This window comes from Cnephaeus nilssonii (genome assembly GCF_951640355.1).
Source record: "Cnephaeus nilssonii genome assembly, chromosome: 10".
NCBI classification, from domain to species: Eukaryota; Metazoa; Chordata; class Mammalia; order Chiroptera; family Vespertilionidae; genus Cnephaeus; species Cnephaeus nilssonii.
Window position 1 is genome coordinate 55,465,100 of NC_137081.1, and position 23,280 is coordinate 55,488,379.

A 23,280-nucleotide genomic window follows, 5' to 3' on the forward strand; every position below is an offset into this window, starting at 1 on the left:
ATCAAATATTGGAGTAATTCAGTTTTAAATTTCTAGTATACCCTTCTTTTTAAAAGACAGTTTTAAAAGTATAGATTAAGAACATTATTTGAGTTACCAAATTATTTGATATATTTTAGTATAAAAACTGAAGCTTTATTTTACTGAAATATAGGAATTCAGCTTTTGAATTTTAGATATCAATCTATGTGACTTTTTCATTTACCAATTATTTAATTCATTGATTTACATGGAACTGCATTTCATCTTTGAGAATGTTGCAAAAATATTTTCCAAACTATATACGTAGCCCTTGATGATAAAAAAATAGTTTAAAAATATTTTAAAGACACTAAAATCAAGTTCTTCACTATCACCACTTTTAATACCAACATTTTGAGGACACTTTTATTTTAAGTTCCTTCATCATTTAACCAAGGAAAAGACAACTTTGTTTTGTTTGTGGCATCAACTTGAAAATATATGTACATACTCTTTAAAAATTTTTTAGAACTGTGGTCTAAAATTACCCAGTAGAATGGTAGGAGTTTTTTTAATGTAAGTTTTATATGAGTTAATCCCTTTCATTACATGTGTACCATTTTTTCTGTTTCTTAGCCATATATCTAAATGTTAAATTAGCAATTGAATTTTATTATGTCAAGTATTTTCCCCAGAGGTTTCTTCTTTAAAAACCAGGCAATGTAAATTAAATGTCCTCATAAAACCAATTGTTTGGAAAACCAACGTGCCATCTTTAAGTCCAATATTATTTCAAAATATTATTTGAACCAAAAATTGAACCATGCTTTGCAGTATATTTTAAAGAATATTCAAGTAAAAGATATATCCTTGTGGAAGAGGGAAAAGGGGGGAATAAATGGTGGTGGAAAGAGACTTGATTTTGGGTGGTGAGTGCACAATGCAGTTTGCAGATGATGTGTTATATAGAGTTGCCCACTTGAAACCATATGGTTTTATTAACTAATATCACCCCAATAGATTCAATTAAAAAAAAAGATATATTCTTAGTTATTCAAGCTAATCAAATATGCCATTTAATATTATTTCAAAAAATGTTTTAAAGGAATTCTTTATGAAAATTGAGACGTGAATATAGCCCTTTTTTATCCTTTCAAAATTGAATGTTTTAACAGTTATGCTAGTGATTGCGTAAACTATCAGAAATGGATTGTTGAAATATTATAATACTTTATATATAGAAATATCAGGGAAGGCCTTGTTTACTTCCAATTGTTTTAAAATACTGTTTATATGAGTAATGTCCTCTATTGTATAAACATGCATGAACTTTTTTGCATATTAGTTTCTATAGAATATCTAAATGCTAGCATTTACACTTATAGTTTAATCTATATTTTTTTCTGGAACAATATTAGTAAATTTTGAAATTGTAGAACTGTTGACCCAGTCATACATGTACAGAGCTTGGCCTCTGAGTTAATTAAATATGAGTTAATAATATATTAAAGGGAATTATTGTCCTTATTATAGTTATTAGGTAGTTACTCAAATTATAGCTTCAAAGGAATGCAGAGCATGGAAAACTCAGGATTAAATTATGCATTTGAACCTTAGGCCAGCTTTTACTGTACAGACAGTTTTCTGCTAAGAGAGAAATTGTATGTCATTGAAATTAAATGCTTTTCTGGGATGGAAGGTTCCAGTTTTTAATGAAATTACTGAGTGTGGTGTAGTGAAATGATTAAAATCTGTATTCCGGGAATGTGGCAGGGGAAAAAAATCAATAAGTGCTAGCACAAGCTTTGCTGCTCAATGTGAATCCTGAGAATGAAATAAACTACTACAAAAATAATAATTAAAAACATATCAGCACATTAATTTATTTAGCATCAGTCTCCTGAGCCATCATCTTCACTAATTTTTAGCATATATTTTACTATGTAATGAGCAGCCTTCTTTTCAGATATCCCTATTAGACAGGCAGTATTTCCACCCTTCCCCCAGTGCTTCAGCATTGCAATCATTGTACTTGCACTTATTATGTTACAAATGACCGAGGTAAGGCTGACATTCTCAGTGCATGCAAAAAGACCTAGTCTGCCAAGCTTTCTTTTTTTCCCCCTAATGAAGCAGCTTTGTGAAATCTCCCCATGTGTTAATACTAATGAAGATCCTCCAGCACAATTAAACTCACAGCCAGTGGCTGAAGAGGAAACATAAAACAATAGCGTCTTTTAAGATACATTTATCCACACATAGATGTACAAATATATATGGTCAAATTATTCTTCTAAAGCTTTCCTTTCCCTTGCTCTTCATCCTGAAAATTAAATTATGCAATTTTTAATTATATGAACTTTGAGACTTTAATGTGCTGGTGGGGGGAAAAACACTACCTCAATGAAAATTTTAAAAATTATTTATCATATTGGGTAATAGAGCATTACCAAGGTAAAGACTTCTTTTAAAACCATTTTTAAGTAACTATGGAGTGTGTGCAGGAAGAGAATGTGTTGTACTTTACCTTTAGTTTAACTTTACTGATTTCAGAATGTTGGAATTGTGAAAAATAGTAGGGTAAAAAACAAAGTTGGAAGAGATTTTTGGAGTATACAAATAGCATAACTCGTGTGTAGTTTAAAGATGGAGCAATGGGCTACCAGTCTTACTTAACTTTGATATTTTTACAAGTGTTCAATTCCTACAATTAGCTATTCCCCCCCCTTTAACCTCTCAGAAATTGGGAGGGGGGAGGGAGCTACTATTGAGATTACCTTTTACAGTTTTAATTTATAAATTTAAAACGGTTTACTATTTTAAAGTGTTTTATTTAAATTTTAACTCCATGCATAAACATTACTGATAGTTTAACTTCCCCGCGTTAGGGCAGTAGCGTTTAATCCCGGGACAATCTTGCGTCCTTCTTTTTATTTTGATTTCCAAACACCCACGAATTCTTGGCATATTAATTTAGTTGGCTTGTGGACTTCAACCAAATTCTGAGTTTACGGACAAAAAAGTTTAGGTGGAAATGGTTAATCTATGCTCCCGATTCTCCAGTTTACGTTTTTGAAAAATTCCGTTTTCGATCTCATTTTCTGTCCTCTCTGCTTTTAAAAGCAAAGCAAAACAAAACATTAAGTTTCCTAACTTTTTCCTGGGACCAGGAACGGTGCAAACTTAAAGCTACAGGATTCTTGGGAGGAAGAAGCAACCCCCTCCCTCCCTTGGCTCCTTTAGGAGCTGATAGGTCATTTATTATTGGAAGTGAAATGGTATAAACAATTCTCTCTCTTTTTTTCCCTTGTTAACAGCAACTTTCATTGTTAGAGAGAGGAGAGAGAGAGAAGCCTTGTTGGTTGACGTCACTTGGTTCATGAAGCCTTCGCCTAGAAGTGAAGCTGCTGAACAAACCTTGAGAAGAATCATCTCCTGCTTCAATCTGCTGCTGGATAGGAACTAATCAGAGAGAGAGAGGCGGAAGACGGAGCCGGAGGGAGTCCAGGGCTTTCCCGATCACAAGTCTCACCTCCACTCCAACTCTCTACTTTTCTTGCAAAAATAATAACAGGAATAAGGAGGTGTTGGGCTTTCCAAAACGAAAAACAAAAATCGTAACCTTCAGCCATCCGGGGAAGACAAAAATCCCATCCACCGCAACTCAGTTCGAAAGTAAAGGTGAGTTAAAAATCCTCGGGTATGAGGGGTGCGGGTGAAAATGAAAATTCCGAATGTGATAAGGCCGGTTGAGACAGAAAAGGAGAAACTACGCTCCAGCGAGCCGGGCAGACTCCGGAGTTGCTCTCTCGAGGCGCTCGCCCTGCCCGCCCTGCTCGCCCCGCCGCGGCTGTTTACGCTCGCCGGTCGGTGTGTCTCTTTGTTGTGCTGGCTGCGAGGCTGGGGTGGTGCTCGGGGTCCCGAGCGGAGTTTGGGGGAGCAGGACGCGGAGATGCGCGGTCCTGGGTGGGAGGTGGGGGGTGCGGTCTCAGGAGAACGTAAACTTTATTCCTAGCTGCCGGTGCGGGACTTCGGTCCAGCAGGGCCGCGGGCCGTGCTCCGCGGCGCGGGCAGCTGCCGCCGCGGGTCCGCGTCCTTTGTGCCGGCCGCCCTGCTCGGCCGCCCGGCCGGCGTCTCCCTTCCTGCCTTCGGCTCCCGGCGCTCTGGTCGCCGCCAACAGTTTGGCTTCGTAAAAAACAACAACAATCTCTGGCCTGGTGGAGATCGCTGTTCCAACCCGGGAATATCCACGGCCCCCCTTCTCGCCGGGGTAGCTGCGAGGTTACCCCCCCCCCCCCCCCCCCCCCCGTCCGCCCACTGCTGCCCTTTTTTGCCTCCGCCCCCTCTTTCCTGCCGGACTGACGAGCTGCGCTGCCACCCCAGTTCGGGCCTCCTGCTCTTTCTCTATGGGGCTCGGAGCCCTCGAGTGGACAGAGAACGAGCTGGGGTGGGGGTGGGGTGGGGGCAGGTGGAACTGGGAAAATACCTGGAAGGTCTGTGGGTCGCACACGGGGTTAGAGGAGCAGGGCTGTTCCTACAGTAATGTCTGTCGGAGCAGCTCTCCCCGGGAACCAGCTCGCAACTCTTCTTCGCTCTTTTAATCCTCATGGCCCCCTCCCCCCTTTCCCTTTCGCGGCTGCCCTCCCCTTAGAGTAGTCCCACGAACCCCAGAATTGGGACTTGGGGAGGAAGGAAATGTTCGGAGAGTCGGAGCTGGCCCTGCTGTTCGGGCGATTTTCTCCTCTTTTCTGGCTCTGCGTCTGTGTCTTTTGTGTGTTGCTTCCTTGTGAAGGGAGAAGCAGCTGCAGTCCTTGGCCGAGTTGTGGAAATTTATCCCTTTGTGTATATTACAATATCCTCCATTTTTTTCCCTCTGCCCTCTAAACAACAAGCGTTTCGCCATCTTGGGCAATTTTTATTCCCAAGTCTCTCTCTTTTTTTATTTTTGAGGAAGGGGAAGAAGCCTTAGAAAGGCAAAAAGTGTGTCTGGATAAGACTCAAAGTTTAGGGAATGTTCAGGGGCTCAGTGACGTCATGTAAACTTTATTGGGTATTTGTCCCAAGAGTAAATTTTTCGCTTATTCCCCCCCACCCTGTTTTAAAGGACCGTGCCACTTACTGATTAAGGATAAGTTGTACTGGTTATTTTTGTGTTCTCTTCTCAAAAATGAACCTCAGTGTCTACACATTGTATGCTCTGGTAACAGGTGGAAAATTGTGCAAAAAATGGTATAAAGTTTTATAGTGTCAGTTGGTATTCACCTAGCTCTTTTGTCTACGTGCTTTTTATTCTTTGAGGGTTTCAAATGTTATTTTTAATCTGCGTGTTCCTTTTTTTATTTATCTCACTCTCTGCTGTGGAATTTTCTTTAATCAGTTTGGTTAATATTTAGGTATACTTATTTTAGATTACCTAGATTCCCTTTTGTAATTACTCTGTTTTATACATATGTGTTTATATTTTGAAAATACATAACCATTGAAAATACTTGGAGATCCTGGATCCTTTTTAAATTTAATAGCAGATACTAAGTCAAACGAGTGGTGAAAATGTGGTTAGTATTTAAAATGCAGAATTGATTTTAAAATATATTTTATAACCTCAAGCTATGAGCCCTGTCAGCCATTATGAAAAGATAAACAATAAAAACCAGTGTTGTTTAAATTTGCTTGTCTAAAATAGTTTTTTACCTCACAAAAGTTCAGTTGGTCACATGATCAAACTTAATGATACACTGACTGCTATATAAATAAGAAGCACTGTAAATTGAATGGGAAAGTGGAATTCTGTCTCCTGTAGTCATTTGCAGTCAGCATATTTACTTCTCTTCTAACAAGGACATGAAACTGTCTGTATTTAATTTGCATTCTCTTTGTCTTCTGGGTTGGGGAAAAACATTGACTACAATTAATTCAAAAAATAATAGAAACAATTCTGAATACATGAAAAGGTTTGTCTAAGACAAAAACTTGTATGTGGTATGTTTTTATCTCTGTAGCAGTCTTCTTTGGTGTTATCTGCTATGCTTTTTATCTAGGAATTTGCTTTATGTAAAAGGCTATATAGAAAGCTTGACTGAATTGAATGTCTGCCATTTATGTGAATTGTAGGTAGGTAAAAATGTTTAAATAGTTATAAGCACATAGAACAGATGGTTCTAAATTATACATGCAACAAAGGACTAGAAGATTTGGCAGATTACAAATGGCAAGCAACAGAGGATAAGCAGTTTAAGAAAATGGTAGTTAAATATATTTGATGTCTCACACCTATTGTAAACACTATACACATTGTCACTGTGCTGCATAATCAATAATTTGGGCAACATTGAGGCACTTGTAAGTATCAGATAGAAAAAAGTAAGATTTTACAAATGTTTGAAATGAATGGTTAAATGTAAAATTATTTTAAGCCTATGATGACAAATAAATTTCTTTCTTTTTTTTTTGGAAGTCAAATTGTATATTTTAAACATAGGAAGTTATTTATGAGAACTTAATACTGTTATAGTCATAAAATGGTTTGGAGAGAAGTAGGTACATATTTTAAAATCCAGAGAATAATATCTTTACTGTTTTCATATGTTAAAATAATATTGAAGTATAACACATTTAGTCTTTCAAACACTACTGAAAAATATTTTTAGACTATTCAGTCTTGGAAATGCACTTACTAGATTTACTGTTGACATAATTTACTAAGTACTTATTAAATGAAGAACATATTTTAGTATTAATATTTGAGTTTTGTGCATAACATGATAATGATTTTACTCTCAATTTTTAAAATGTAAAGATTTTTTAATGTAGTTTTTACCTTTCTAGAATCTGAGTAGTTATAACTAGCATTTTCAAAAGATATGGTGTAATTTAAAGTATCCAACTTGGCAGAAATTTGTTTTTATTTTTATGAGCCATTTATTTAAAATGCATATAAGACTGTAATGGAAACCTTGGAATTTTAGTCCTGTTGCCCTTTCTCCTATTTCTTTGTTTGCATGTTTATTAGAACTGCACTGTTAAAGGAGCAGATGTTTTGCCCAACATCCTGATGTGTTGCTTTTTCTTATGGGAGTGCATAACTGTTCCTTCTGATGCATCAACTTGACAGCTGGTTGATTTCATGGAGCTGCTAAGAAGCCATTAGTGGTGTCATTGAATTGAAACAGAACAGTCACTCCCAGCTTGAACTGCAATTGTTAATGTCTTTGTTGCTACTTTTGTGTTACTATACAAGATGTAGGATATCACAGTTGCATGAAAGTTCATGTTTTTTTCTGTCCTATCTCCTTGAATTAGTGAAAGTATGTGTTAGAACTTGATTACTTTTAGATTTAACAATTTCTCAAAGAAAGAGATTTTAAGTTGTTATTTGAGGTGTTGTTGTTTTTTTACCTAGTCCTTGCTAGAACTACCAAAAGAAGGTATGATTTATCACAAACGAAGTAATGTGGTGATTTTGATTCCTAGATAAAATTGTGTCACCAAGGTTTAATGACATTTAATGTACTTGATATCCTGAGGTACTATTTAAATTACCTAGTTAGGTATTTTATGAGATTTTTAAATTATAAAGTTAAATATTTCATACCATGAGGTTTTAAAAATATTGTGCTTTATTTAATAAATATTTACTAATTTGATTAAATATTTGTTTAAACTTGTTGCAAAATATATTCAGAAAAGAATTATTGAGGAAATGGGCAGCTTTGTGTTTAATTTTCTTTATAAAGTGATGAAGATATTATTAAAGAATTGTCATTTAATTATTTTAAAAATTGAAATCATATATTTATTGCACTAATAACTTTTTTTGATAGTTCCAACTGTCAAACTGTGGTACTAAAATGGTCATTCTTTTGGTGCCTGTACTCTACTTTTTCTGATTATTTGCTGCCTTTTTCTTCTTGGTGGGAGAAGAGATAATGAAGAAGGAAAGAGGAAAAACAGTGATAATCCCAACAGAAAACAACAACAAATTTTCTGTAAGAAGACTTTAGGATGATAAGTTTAAAGATATAATGTAGTTTGTTAATGTTAAGAGATTTTTCTAGTCCTAATATTTATTGACTTCTAATTTTTAAATCTTTAAATATACATTTAAACAGATTTTCAGAGCATAAAATTTATATTTCAAATAAAATAGTTTGCTTTTAAAACACTTAAAATGTAAAATTGATGATTAGAATATATAATTTGCTGAGTTAAATCCCATTAAAAAGACTTACTATACAATATAAATAGATTTAAAACACTTACCATACACTGTTGAGTGATTGCAGGATTATAGTTTCCTGAAATCGTAAGTTTATAGATCATACATTACTGAGACTAAAGTTAAGATTTATATTGAGGTAATATGCTTTCTCCACCCTTCTATATAACAGCCATACAGTTTCTTAAAAAGAAAATCATTACCTTAGCCTGTGATAAAATTTTTAAGAAATACATTTACTCATAACATATTTGTGTCAGTGAAGATAGTCATAAGTTAGATTGTGTGAAATTGAGTTATATATTAAATGAAAAATTTTTAAAAGAAATCTGAATGCTTAGCTTACTTTTAGTATCTCATAATTTAAGTAGGAATTTTTCATCATCGGGTTTCTTAAAGGAGGGCAGTTCTAATCACAAGAGTCATAAAAAGCTTAAAACTTTAATTCATAAGTATTTTAATTTATATTAACTTTGACATTTTGGGCAATAAATATATTTAATTAATTTACAGTTACATATGGAGTTATAAAATATTGACATCTTTGCTGAAAGAAATAAAATGAATTTACATGACTTTTAAATCAATTTTGAATGCTCTGTGATTTGTGGCAAATCAATACAGTTTGAGATATAAAATATTTAATAGTCCTTATATTTATAAGTTAAACATTGAGTTTTCAAAATGAATAGGCTTTTTAAAGAATATGAGGCATATTAAAAAAATTACTATATAACATAGGGAGTTTTCAACTTGTTTTTTAAAATAGTTATGTGTAGACCTAGCAGGTTTTCCTCAGTGGTTAGAGTATTGGCCCAAGGACTGAAGGCTCCTGGGTTCGGTTCTGACCAAGGGAAGTGCTTCCATTGCAGGTTTTGATCCCCCACCCCAGTCGTGCTAGTGCGGAATGTCTCTGTCTCTCTCCCTCCCTTCCATCCTCTGAAAAATCAATGGAAAAAAATATCCTTGGGTGAGGTTTAATAATAGTTATTTTTATAATATAAGAAATTTGACCTGTACTTAGGTTTTTGAATGCTTTTCATTCAAAATAAATTGTGTTAGAAATAATAGTAATAATGAAGGTGATGTACCAGTATAGATAGGAACCTTTACTAATTTTGTTTGTTCACATGTATGCATGTGTATATAAGGAAAAAGGAGCATTTGTTTGGAAGGTAGTTATTGTATTGGTACTTAAGCTATATGTAGACATAATTGTGTGTTTTTCCTCTGTTTTCTCCTCTTAACACTTTTCCACAAGCATGCACTCATTAATCAAAGACAGTGCACTCCTGCTGAGGGCAGAGAGGTTCATCAAATTGGCAGTCAGTTTGGTGTAAAGAACGGTGTACTGAAGCTCTTAACTCACTGGGACATAAATAAATCTAAGGTCTTTGTATGCAAACCCTGGAGGTTAATACTGTATAATTCAATGTCCTGTCTTTGTTTTTATGATTGATGCTTTTGAATGTTTCAAGCTTGATGCAAGTCTTCTAGTAGGTCAGGTTTGACAATCTGATTGGCTGAAGTAAGAAAGCATTAGGTTGTCAGGACTTTGAGTATGCTGCAGAGATTTTTGATTCCCCCCACCCCCAAGATCATTGTCATATTGCCTGAGCTGTTATAGGAATGTCCCAATGATTGACATCCCCTGCTGTGATAATGGACCCAGTGCATAAAATGCCAATAGTTTGGTCCTATTTGTTCCGAAGCTTACTGCTATTTGTATCCTTAACAGAGCTAACATGTAGAACAAGCAAAACTACTGGGATTTCTCTGTAGAAATAGTGCAGGGATTTGGCTTTAACATGAATTGGTTGCATATTCATAATTTAAGAACAGCTGGTTACAGCAAGCACATAGTCATTTGCAAGCTATTATAAACCATTCCACTCACACATGGAGCCTGTGCTTGGTGTGTTTTTTATTTTTTTATTTTTATTGATCTACCTGCATTTAAAATCTGGTCACTGCTGCCACAGAAGCTCTTCATTTTAGCTGTGTTTGCAACATAGAACAGCTTCAATTTAAAATATTTAATTTAAACTAAATGCTGAATAAAATGAAGAAGCTTTGAAGGAACCAAGTGTAAAAGGTCATTAATATATTACTCATCATGTATCTCATCTTGGCCCAAACCAAACAAATCTAGATTATACAACCATTATAATTTTTGGAAAATTATGTTTTATGACTTTGATCATAGATAAATAACTGAATTATCTTTGATTTGAAAATATTATTAATTATATTTTATAGTTATGTGTAGTTTTAGGAAACTGTAATTGATTAGCCTGTAAAACAATTTTAACCAATATGCAGAAAAGTGACTACTTTTAGTTTATGAGTGTTGTAAGGCAAAATGGGAAGGAAAATCAAGACATTATAATTGGATTAGGATAATGCTAAACATAAAACTAGAAAGATAACTCTAATTTTTTAGAAGGAATCTAATGAGGTCTTTTCTGCTTTCTGGGTCATTTGTGGAATATTAAGCACAACTGTGGTCTTAACAGTATTTAAATGATAATGTGTAAACTAGTTGTGCTATGATAGTTTCCTGCATGTTGTGGGAGAGGAAAATAACCTCCACATTTCACGCTTTCAGTGAGAAAAGCGGGAGGAGAAAAAAGTTATATGTGATTTCAGATATCCTTGTAGGAATCACAGGGAGCTCTAGCTCTGCCTTGATTTGTGTATGTTAAAAGGAATGGATACCTCAGTGATTTACAATGACCGTGTTTATGCTGAGCTTTCCACACAACAAAGTGTTAGGTTCACATGTGCATGCATGTGTTTGTCCCCACAGTCGATGATGAAGTAGCTTTCGGCACTTCAAGGTTGAGTACCAGTCCTCAGAGTACATTTTACTCTTTCTCGGCTTCACAAACGGCTGGCTATGTTAGTAATAGAACAGAATGTATGGCCAGATTTAATCTAGCTGATGGTAGGCTGTACTTTTTTTCTAAATAATAAATTCAAAGGTTATTAAAGGACGACGTGTTACATTTTAGTTTTGAGTTGTGTAGGATAATAACTATATATACAGTTACCTTGCCATTATTTGAGGTTAAATTAGTCATTTTGTGAATTATTCTATGCCCTTTTTTTCTCTCCCTTTGACTATTGTCCCTTCAACTATTTCCCTGCTCTTTAGCATCTCATCACAGAATAAGCTGTGGAAATAAAAGGGAGTAAAATTCAAATAAATCTAATTTCCCTTCCTTTTCCACTTGATAAATCAGATGGACAGAAGACCTTATATTTTCACCAAAATGAAGGTTTTGGATTTTGTTTCAGATACATATATTTATATAAAAAAGAAATATGAGGTAATGGACTCAATTTTTAAAATACTAGTAATCCAACAAAAACAGTAGACAATTTAGCCATTACTTAAGAAATGAATCAACTAACTAAAGACAACCACAGGAGAATCACAGGTATTTGATATACTAATTGTTTTAGTATAATAAAAGGGGAAAAGGGGGGCAGCTACCTTCATTCGTCATGTTAATACTGTCTTCAAACATAATCTTGGAGAGCTGTGGATTAAAATTTGTGAAAGCTCAGAATAGGGCAGAGATAACTACTGGTTGGAATCATTAGAAAGGCTCTTTGGTTTAAGTAGCATTGAATTAGACCAAGAAGAATGAGTAAACTGAATATTCAGAGATCCAAAAAAGGACACCATGAGTCCCCTCTATGACAAATAAAGCTAGGTCAAATGGGCAGTGGGAGTGGTTGTGGTTCTGCAGTCTTTTTGAGATCACCCTGTTCCACACTTCTCCTAGAAGGAAAAGAAAATGTTATGGGATCTTCTTTTTTCTCCATAGCTTTCACAATTGACTGTGTGGCTTTCTCTAGAGAAGGTGGGTTAATCAGTTTCAATGATAGGTGTTGTTTGTAAAGGCAGGTTAAAATAGACAAAACTGCCCTTTCTGGTCAAAGTTACTCAAAATATTGTGTTTCACATGGCATTAACCAGAACTACTCCCTACTTTGTTCTTTTCCTGTGCTTTTATAAATGGTTTTTCTTGAAACCTAATGTGTGGTCATATCTGTTAACAACATTGAGCAGTGAGAATATCACCTCGCTTTCCCTTTTCTCAATTTCCAAGGGGATTTGATAACTGACTCAAAAAACTCTTCTACATTTTTTTAGTTCCTTTGGATGAATGAAGAAGACCGACAATAACTTGTAATTACATTAGTTCTGAATTTCACTAATAAATAGAAATCACACTAAAAATAGAGAGTATGAAAAGAAAAGATAAAAAAAATTCAAACGTAAATGTACAAGGTCTTATTTTCAGTGGTTAGTCTTTACCTAACTTTATTATTGCTGTACTAAGATAATGAAATTGGTTTTACTTTCATTATTTGCAAAATTGTGATGAATATTTGCTTGCAAGAAATGTTCAGAAGGAAACCTTAAAACTTTTACATAATCATTTTTTGTTATCTTGTATGATGATGAGTTTTGAGGTAAATGAAAGGTGGAAGTAGAAGGCTATTTTGTGTCTGAGTTTAGAGAGAAGCCATACTTACATCTTTTCCAGTTTCTATGATGACACTAGAGGCCCGGTGCACGAAATTCGTGCACTTGGGGATCCCTCAGCCTGGCCTGCGCCCTCTTGAAGTCCAGGAATCCTTGAGGGACGTCCAACTGACGGCTTAGGCTGGCTCCTGTTCGACATCTGGCAGTCGGACATCCTTAGCGCTGCTGCGGAGGCAGGAGAGGCTCCTGCCACCGCCGCTGCACTTGCCAGCCCTGAGCAGCCCTGAGCCCGGCTCAGGACCTCTGGCTGAGCGGTGCTCCCTCTGTGGGAGCGCACTGACCACCAGGGGGCAGCTCCTGCGTTGAGTGTCTGCTCCCTAGTGGTCAGTGCGTGTCATAGCGACCGGTCCTTCCACCGTTCAGTCGATTTGCATATTAGCCTTTTATTATATAGGATAGGATGGTTGAAACATACTTTTGAACTTCCTTGTAAGAAAGATTATTGTTAACATAAACCATTATGGTGACCAAAAAAAGCAAGAAAGCTCATCTTGAGGATCTGAAACAAATCAGGGAGCAGTCTGTAAGTCTCAGGATGTTTCTCCTTTTTTTTTTTAGAGGTCTGAAGTGATTTTACTTTTATTTCCTTCACTTGAAGCCAATCATGAAATTTCACAGTGATTCTGGGGCAGGGGCAGAAGGAACACAATGTTAAGACTCCTCAGGGCTGTGGCCCACGGGGCCGAGCAGGTGCGGGCTGGGCAGGCCTCACTGGGAAAGCCGGAGGAGCGCCGACTGCCTGGCAGGCAGGTAGGTGATGTTCCGAGAGCGAGAGAGCTGGTAGGCGATGTCCTCCGCGGCTTCCAGCTTGCGCAGCTCGATCAGGCCATCACCTGCAGTAGCAAGCGAGTTGGCGATCAGCGCTGCGGCCTTGGAATCGCCCTCTGCAGAGATGATGGCTGCCTTCTTCTGCTGCTCGGCCTTTTCCACCACAAATCTGGCCCTCTCGGCTTCCTGCTGGGCCACCTGTTTGGCTTCTATCGCTTCTGTGAACTCCTTCCCGAAGGTCAGATGCGTCAAGGACACGTCATCCAGGATGAGCCCGAAGGTCCCGGCCCGCTCCGTAAGGTCGTCGCTCACCTGCCTGGAGACCAGCTCTCTCTGGGTGATGAGTTCTTCAGCGTCAAAGCGAGCCGCCACTGACTTGAGGATCTCTGTGGTGATGGACGGCAGCACGCGCTCGTCGTAGTCCTCTCCGAGGCTGGTGAAGATGCGGGGGAGCTGGCTAGCGACCGGACGGAAGAGGATACGCAGGGTGATGTTGACATTCTGTAAATCTTTGCTGCCAGTGATGACTGGCACGTTACGGGGTCGAGAGCGACAGTCAAAGATAATCGGTTTCTGTATCCAAGGGATGAGAAAGTGAGTCCCTTCCCCCACCACGATGTCCTGCACGCCACGGAACCGGTCAAAGATGACGGCTCTGTGCCCAGCATCCACATTGTACAAGGCCGAGTTCACCACGCCTCCCGCAAGGGCTAAGGCCACGCCAAACTGGCCAATGGATTCAAACACTTTGGCAGCCATGTCTCCTTCTGCTGGACCCACTCACACCTGCTTCTACTCTGACCTCCACAAGGCTTCCCCCGGTTTCTCCTTTTATGGCTTGTTAGTGTAGCACACTGAAAGCAATAGGTCTGTGAGGCAACAGTAACCGACAGAGGTTGTGGGTCAGATCTCTATTTTAAAAGAGGGGCTACTTCAGAGCTAATGGAAGTATTGTTAGGAGGTGGGTAGGAACAACAAAAAGGACAGTTTTAAGGGAGGCTTTTACATGAGGTTAAGTGGAGTGGAGCATTGTTATATAATTGAGTATCAAGATATACTCCATTGCCCTGGCAAGCATGGCTCAGTTGGTTGGAACAGTGACCATAGCATCCAGTGCACTGGAAGGTCGAGGGTTCGATTCCTGGACAGGGCGGGTACCTAAGTTGGGGGTTTGATTCCCAGTGGGGGCATGTAGCAGAGGCAGTTGATTGATGTACCTCTCACATCCATATTTCTCTCTCTAAAATCAATAAGGAAAAAAATATTTTCTTCATTGTGGTCTAAGTGTCATAACATTGAATTCCTGTGTGTTGTCATTAATATTTTCTGCAAGCTTGTTGAGAAAATATCTATAATCAGACCTTGGGGATTTGAAGTCGGAAGTTAAAGGGTTAGGGAAGGGCTGTGTAAACAGTAAACAGTTGGTCCAGGAAGAGAACATGTAGTAACTTTGGCAAGTTAGGTAAAAGCTCCTTCCCCTTCCCTCTCCAGAAAGTCTGTTCATAGGTGTACTTGCCAAAACTCATAAAAGAAAAAAACTTGTTTAAAGAATGTGTAAGTGCTTTTGTACTATGTGTGAAATGGGAGGGTAGGAGGAAGCCATGCTCAGGAAGAAAAAAACAAAACACTCCAAATAGAAAGTGACTAGAATTTACTGGGTTTTGTTTGTTTTTTAATGAAGTGTGCTATGACATATAGTACCTTGAATTTGACCTTTTTCATCTTAATGTGAGACACCTTTTGAACTAGGTCATTTTTTGGGACTCACTGCAAATATTTTATTCTAAGTAGGTAGCATTTGATATGTTACAGCTGAAGCCCAGAGGTACCAACTAAATTAATTACATGTATCTGGCATGTTTGCTTCTGTATTTGTAATCTCAGCTCTTCACAAGTGAGCTAAAAATAGTCCTGTAGTTACCCAGAGAAACAAATAAAAAACGCTTATTAATTTCTCATGTTTAGTACTATTGTGATGTGCTAATAATCTCATATTAGGCAGTAGTGATTAGTTAAATAAATTGATCACTAAATTGAGAACAAGAATCAGGTCAGCATCTATCTTAATAACTGGAAAAAGTTCAGGGTGCCCAGAATAAAATGCATGGCCTGTAATATGCTCAAGGAGTTAGTAATTTATTTAGAGAGAAAGGGTATACATAGAGTCAAGACTCGTCTTTTGTGAGTTTAACTTATGGAAATTCAGTTATTTATGTTAGGAAAATAACTGGGGGTGGGGAAGGAAAAAACAATTTTAATGGCCATCATTTACTCAGTGAACTTCTGGTCTAGGTGGGATACATGAATCAGGTGCTTTCTGTTCCTCAGTAGCTCTTGCAGTGTGAGTGTCTTACAGTAAGTGTGGCTCTTAGGTCTTAATATAAATATTTTTTGTGTATCATAGCTCCTAATTGCAGGCCAGCTATGAGTATCTGGAACTCAGTAAATGATATTTGTTTTAATGCTAGTGGTCAGATTGGTTGTGTTGGACTTATCTGGACTTATTGAGAAACAGTATATTCATCTCCAGTGTGGTCCATGTCAAAGTTAATTTACTATATTTTAATACAACCTACCAACTAGATATTACCCACACTCCCCTCCCCCCAATAATATGAGTTTATACTGTATGCGAAGGTAGCATGGTTCAGGATAGTTCATATGCTTAAGTATTGCTATTGATATCTCTAAATGTAAAAGGGAAAAATGGTTTGGAATTAAAGGGGTTCAATTTCAGTTGGGCTTTAAAGGAGGTTGTAGATACTTTATCTTAGAATGGCAACCTGAACAAAGAAATGGATGGAGAGAAACCTACCTAAAATTTGTTTGAAAATAATAAGTAAGTTAGAAAGGGAAATTTGGATTAGCTAATAGATTTTTTAAGCAGCATTGTGACATGATTAAAAAGTTGTTTTAGAAAGATATAGAGTTGGAAGAAATCTGTTAAATGGAAAGAAAGACCAGTGTTTATTGTAGAAATTGGTGTCAGGTGGTAATACTAGACTAGTAGCAATGTGTATGGGCAGAGGGATAAATATGAGGTACATAATAATTTAAAGGAATGAAGTTGAGCTAGTTTGGGAGGTAGGAGATTGTATTACCTTATGTTCAAATCTATTTCACATGACTATAACAATAATTTGATGTAGTTGAACACTTATTTTCTCCTTTTAAGGTGATGTAAGTGAGAACTAGAGAGATTGGCTGTGGCTTACCAATTGCCAATAGTTAGATATTCTTTCTAATACATCATACAACCTCATGATGAGTTTAGCTTAAGACAAACTCTCATCTGTTTTTTAAAACCCTTCTACATGCCTCCTGGTATATCAAATTATACATAGATGAATAATCACATCCAGCTAGCCTAATATTTTATATTTGTGTTTATTGTTCTGTGTGTGTTTGTACCACTGGAAAACATCACTTTCTGAAAACCATTGGGAGATAGGAAGCACCATGTTCTAAACATATTACTGATATACCATATTTGAATATAGAATTTCATGATGACATGATTTTGCACCCAATGTACTCTGTATGAAATTCGTATTTCCCTTCTTTTTTTCTTGGTAAAATCTGCTTATTTTTTAATACTCTTGTGAAGAGTTACTTTTGTGAAATCCTCCCAACCCTCTACCTCACCATACGGTTATTTGATTCTTTTCTGTGTCCCAATATAATACTAATAGTGCAGCATGTGCATATAGATAGATAGATTGATTCCCTCCTTCCTACTTTTATAAATAATGTTTCAATGAACATTTTTATGCATAATGCTTTCATTTGTTGTTGTTTGCATTATTTCATGGGATAAATTCCCAGAAATGCAATTACTGGGTCAAGGGCTTGGAATAATTTAAGGTTCTTAATATATGTATTATGAACTTGGCTTTTGAAAGAATTATATGAGTTTATATCTCTCTAGCAATATATAACTGCACCTATTTTACCATACCTTCATTGCATTGGGTAGATGCATCATTTAAAAAATATATATATATATTTTATTGATTTTTTTACAGAGAGGAAGGGAGAGGGATAGAGAGTTAGAAACATCAATGAGAGAGAAACATCGGTCAGCTGCCTCCTGCATACCTCCTACTGGGGATGTGCTTCCAACCAAGGTACATGCCCTTGACTGGAATCGAACCTGGGACCCTTCAGTCTGCAGACTGACGCTTTATCCACTGAGCCAAACCAGTCAGGGCTATGCATCATTTTTAGTTCTTGCTAATTCCATTGTGAAAAGTTGTACCTTATTTAATTTGCATTTCTGTGACTAGAGTGAGCAATTTTTCAGTAACTTAACCTGTTGTATTTCTCTTTGACGTTTGCCTGTTATTGCACTGAAATCTTAGTGCATATATATGATATTTATAAATTCTCCTAAGTATTCATGATATACTTGTATTACATTTACTATAATTATTTTGCATTTTTAAAGACCACTTTAAATATATATATATATATACACATATATATATTTCAGTATATATATAATATATACATATTTCAGTATATATATAATATATATATATTTCAGTATATATATAATATATATATTTCAGTATATATATAATATATATATATTTCAGTATATATATAATATATATATATTTCAGTATATATATAATATATATATATTTCACGGAGGAAGGGAGAGGAAAAGAGAGATAGAAACATCAGTGATGAGAGAGAATCATTGATCAACTGTCTCCTGCATGCTCCCTACTGGGGATTGAACCCACAATGCTGGCATGTGCCCTGACAGGGAATCGAACCATGATCTCCTGGTTCATAGGTCGACACTCAACCACTGAGCTACACTGGTTGGGCTATTTTGTATTTTGTATTTTAATACTTTTTTATTTACAGACATGTGAAAATTAACTTGCCCAGTTATTTAGATTTTATATTTTACTTGAGGCCGGGTGCATGAAATTCATGCATGGGTAGGGTCCCTAGGCCTGGCCAGCAATCAGGGCCAATCTGTGGGGCGACTGGTGGGGCAATTGGGGGGCCCCTACTGGCACCTGCCTTGGCCAGCCTGGCGCCACCTGCTCACCGGCCCCACCCTCCACCGCCGCAGGTTGCCTCCCTCTGTGGGGTGACTGGTGGGGTGATTGGGGGACCCACTGGAACCTGCCTTGGCCGGCCTGGTGCTGCTCGCTTGCTGGCCCTGCCCCCTGATTTGGGAAGCCCCTGCTGGCATCCACCTTGGCTGGCCTGGGGCCTGTGGGCTGTGGGCAGCTCCTGCATTGAGCATCTGCCCCCTGGTGGTCAGTGCGAATCATAGCAACCGATTGTTCCACAGGTTGTTCGGACATTCGGTGGATTTGCATATTAGGCTTTTATTATATATAGGATTATTATTATTAAATCTTTATTGGTGAAGTTTTACATATGTTCCCCTTTTTTCCCTTCTACCTGCTCCAGTCCCCCTTCCCCCCAGGCCTTTACCAACCTATTGTCTGTGTCCATGGGCGTTATTTAGATTTTAAAAAACATTTTCCTTTTTTTTTTGACATGTGATTTTTTCCTATTTCTTTTTGCGAGTAAAATTGTTCTTTAATGCACATGCTAAGGCCCAATTTCCCATCAACACATGTTATATCACATTTCCATTGTATACTCTAAAATCTCTATTATAAGGAATGTTGTACTAGATAACTGGTGGCCAACTTTTTAAAGTATTGTCTATTTTTGTTGTTCTGCTTCTACCTCTTGTAACAAAATACTTAGATGTTGCTGGTTTTTAATATTTGAGGTAAACAATGTGGTGAACTGGGCAACAGGACATAGAGATCGAAAATGTTTTCTCCTAAAACTTTTTCTCTGAATCTCTTGAGGTCTGTGTTATGAATACACCTGTGTTTTTATGTTTGAAGATCAGCCTTTGATTTAGGCAGTTCCCCTGTTTCACGGAGAGCTTGGCATATGGGCAGATATGTGTTTGTGTGTGTGTGTGTGGGGGGGGGCGTTGGGAAATGGCCACCCTGTAATACTGTGGATTATGAGTTTTATATGGTGAGTCAGTGCTTGCTTATGTCTGCTTAGTCAAATTTGATCATCACCTGCAAAGCTGGCTCCTTTTCAACCCTAATAATAGGTTGAGGAAATTAAAACAATGAGGCTAAAGGTAGCCCTTGATGTTTTTTTGCTCTGTGAACATGGGTCCCAAGCTCTGTGATCTCCACTTCTCTTATAAGCCTTCCATGTTCCTGAACTTTAATTCTGCAGGTTATGGGTTGGAACATCATGTAATATTCTCATTTATTTCCTAAAATCTGTACCTTTTATTAGTACCTTGGGGTATATGTTTATGGAATCAGTCTTGTTATAATATTGTTCTTTTCCCTGGCTTCTTTAATTATGGCATTCCACCCACTGGCTTTGGCTCTTTCTGGTGGGTTTTTTTTGAATGATAATGCAGATGGTGCTCTCTTATTCAGATACTAGAAGCCCGGTGCACGAAATTCGTGCACGGCGGGGGGTTGTCCCTCAGCCCAGCCTGTACCCTCTCCAATCTGGGACTCCTGGAGGGATGTCCGACTGCCCGTTTAGGCCCGATCCCTAAACGGGCAGTCGGACATCCCTCTCACAATCCAGGACTGCTGGCTCCCAACTGCTTGCCTGCCTGCCTTCCTGATTGCCCCTAACTGCTTCTGCCTGCCAGCCTGATCACCCCCTAACCATTCCGCTGCCAGCCTGGTTGATGCTTAACTGCTCCCCTGCCAGCCTGTTTGCCCCCAACTTCCCTCCTCTGCCAGCCTGGTCACCCCTAACTGCCCTCTCCTGCAGGGTTGATCACCTCCAACTGCCCTCCCTTGCAGGCCTGGTCCCTCACAACTGCCCTCCCTTGCAGGCCGGGTGCCTCCCAACTGCCCTCTCCTGCTGGCCATCTTGGGGTGGCCATCTTGTGTCCACATGGGGGCAGGATCTTTGACCACATTGAGGCAGCTATATTGTGTGTTGCAGTGATGATCAATCTGTATATTACTCTTTTATTAGATAAGATAGAGGCCTGGTGCACGGGTGGGGGCCAGCTGGTTTGCCCTGAAGGGTGTCCCGGATCAGGATGGGGTTCCCTTGGGGTGTGGGGCGGCCTGAGCGAGGGGCCTGTGGTGGTTTGCAGGCCGGCCACGCCCCCTGGCAACCCAAGGGGAGGCCCTGGTATCTGGAATTTATTTTCCTTCTACAATTGAAACTTTGTAGCCTGGGGCGGCAGCCATTTCTGGGGCGGCAGCCATTTCTGGGGCAGTTAATTCACCTTCTACAATTGAAACTTTGTAGCATTAAGCGGGTGGGCCCAGCCAGGGTGTGCTTTAAAGCTTTGCTTCCCCTGTTGCCGCCGGCAACCCTGGCTTGCTCTCTCAAGCTCCATTCTGCCACCATTTGTTTGAATTTATTTACCTTCTATAATTGAAACTTTGTAGCTTGAGTGGAGGCTTAGGCCTGCAACGGCTATGGAAAGCTTGGCTTCCTCTGTTACCTGGGAAACCTTGTTCTCTGTGGCTGTAGCCATCTTGGATTGGGGTTAATTTGCATACTCTCCCTGATTGGCTGGTGGGCGTGGCTTGGCTGGTGGGCGTGGCGTATGTAGCGGAGTGATGGTTAATTTGCATATTACCATTTTATTAGAGAGGATTAAGTTTTTTTTCATATAACCAGAAAAGCTTTTCAGAAGGGATTGTACCATTTTATACTTCTGCCACTGGACTCTGAGAATGTTTGTTTTTTAAATTGTCTTCTTAATGGGAATAACTTCATTTTAATTTGTATATTTTTATCTAATTTTATTTTTTATTGCTTTATGAATTTTAAAGAGGAAAGAGAAAAATATCAACTCATTGTTCCACTTATTTGTGCATTTATTGGTTGTTTCTGGTATGTACCCTGACGGGTGATGGAACCTGCAACTTTGGCATATTAGCACTACTCTAACCAACTGAGCTACCTGGTCAGGGCCTTCATTTTATATATATATATATATATATTTTTTTAAATATATTTTATTGATTTTTCACAGAGAGGAAGGGAGAGGGACAGAGAGCTAGAAACATCGATGAGAGAGAGACATCGACCAGCTGCCTCCTGCACACCCCCCACCGGGGGATATGCCCGCAACCAATGTACATGCCCTTGACCGGAATCGAACCTGGGACCTTCCAGTCCGCAGACCGACGCTCTATCCACTGAGCCAAACCGGTTTCGGCTCATTTTATATTTTTAATTGTTATAGGTAATCACATGTTCCTAAGTTTATTGGGGAATTATATTTGTGTTTGAATTGCTTAGAAGAAATGGTTTTGGAGGGTTGTGATCATAATAATGTTAAAGATTTTTCTTGATCCCCACAAAAAGCTGGTCTCATTATGACGTATGGCTGATTGTTTTCATAGATGCAGCAAGAATATTAACAACCTCATGGGGCTCCTTGAGTTTGTTTTTGCATATCTGTAAGCTGTATACAATTGTATAACTACCGAGCCTACAAAATTAACTGTGACTGTAACTTTTCATAAGGAATCTCAGCTAGGACACTTAAAAGCCACTGTTTTTTGTTTTTCTCAGGGTAGAAAAGCAAGCCTAGGACCCTATCAGATTTTACCTATAATAGTATCCTTAAATATCCCTCAAATTTTTAAGATTCGTGGCCTGCTGTGAAGCGATCTTCCTTATCACCTGTAAGGCTGAGCCCTTATAAGCCAGGGACCAGGCCAGTTTTCCTGGTAGGGCTTAGTAGGCATTGGATCTATAAGTAAAGTCAACGTTGTTATACCTGTTTTAATGAGCATTGTTCTCAAATGTGACACTCCAGGTAAAACATTTATTGCTCAATAAGTTTGTCCAATTATGTCCTGATGAAAAGGAGAGCGAATTATTATTGAATCTATGCAAATATTTCTATTGCTATGAAAAGGAGATTCTTGTCCTGGCCTGTGTAGCTCAGTTGGTTGGATGTGGTCCAGTGCACCAAAAGTTTGCTGGCCACATTCCCGTCAGGGCACATGCCTGGGTTTCAAGCTTGATCCCCAGTAGGGGGAGTTCAGGAGGCGGCTGGTCAATGTTCTGCTCTTACATTGATGTTTCTTTCTCCCTCTCCCTCTCCCATCCCTCCTCTCTCTCTAAAAAAAAAATCAATAAAATATTTTTAAGAAGAAAAGGAGATTCTCTAAAGAGTTTCTGAATTCTGAGAGTTAGTGAAAGTTAGTATTTTAAATGTCTCATTTTGGTTTATAGAAGCAGAGTTTACTAATTTTTTGGTTATAGAAAGCTTTAGAAGGAAGAAAATAAAACATTAATACAGTATCAACAATATTCCAATCAAATACACTTTCTATCATTAGTTCATTTAGTACTATGTAATTTTTGTTGTTCCTTTTGGGTTAGCTGAGATTGGGTTAGCTATCTACTGTTATGAAGGTGTTTGCTGGTAGATTAAAAAGGGTCCTGGAAATCTTGACTCAAAGATGGTACGAGAGTTGTTTGAGAGCTATTACCCTAGGAGCCTGTACTCATATTCTGACCTTCGGAGTTAACAGTTCAAAGTATTTGGTACATTCTTTTTCTCAGACTCTGAACCTCTCTTTTGTTGAAGACTCAAACTCTGGCCTATAGCTTGTGGCAGAGCTTTTAAGGAAATATCAGAGTAGAGTAAAATAACAGCTATCTGTGGAAAACAGACTCTCAATGGCTGTGGTGAATTTGTTACTGAAATTAATAATAGAATGGAGGAGTGTAAAATTCTCTAGTGGAGTACAGTATCTAA

At 38.1% G+C, this 23,280-nt stretch overlaps 2 protein-coding genes across 4 annotated transcripts in view; one reads left to right on the top strand and one right to left on the bottom strand.

Moving 5' to 3' along the window:
• The window catches only part of BAZ2B (bromodomain adjacent to zinc finger domain 2B), a 325,819-nt gene that overhangs the window by 64,964 nt on the left and 237,575 nt on the right, over positions 1 to 23,280 (top strand). For all 3 annotated transcript variants that reach the window (XM_079781879.1, XM_079781880.1, XM_079781881.1), the window contains one exon: positions 3,279 to 3,642. The gene's annotated coding sequence lies outside the window, so the exon portion shown is untranslated. The remainder of the gene's footprint in view (positions 1 to 3,278; positions 3,643 to 23,280) is intronic.
• LOC307105923 (prohibitin 1-like) lies at positions 8,703 to 17,685 on the bottom strand. Its single transcript, XM_079781873.1, has one exon. The coding sequence runs from the start codon at positions 14,262 to 14,264 to the stop codon at positions 13,446 to 13,448; it is 819 nt and encodes a 272-aa protein (XP_079637999.1). The 5' UTR covers positions 14,265 to 17,685; the 3' UTR covers positions 8,703 to 13,445.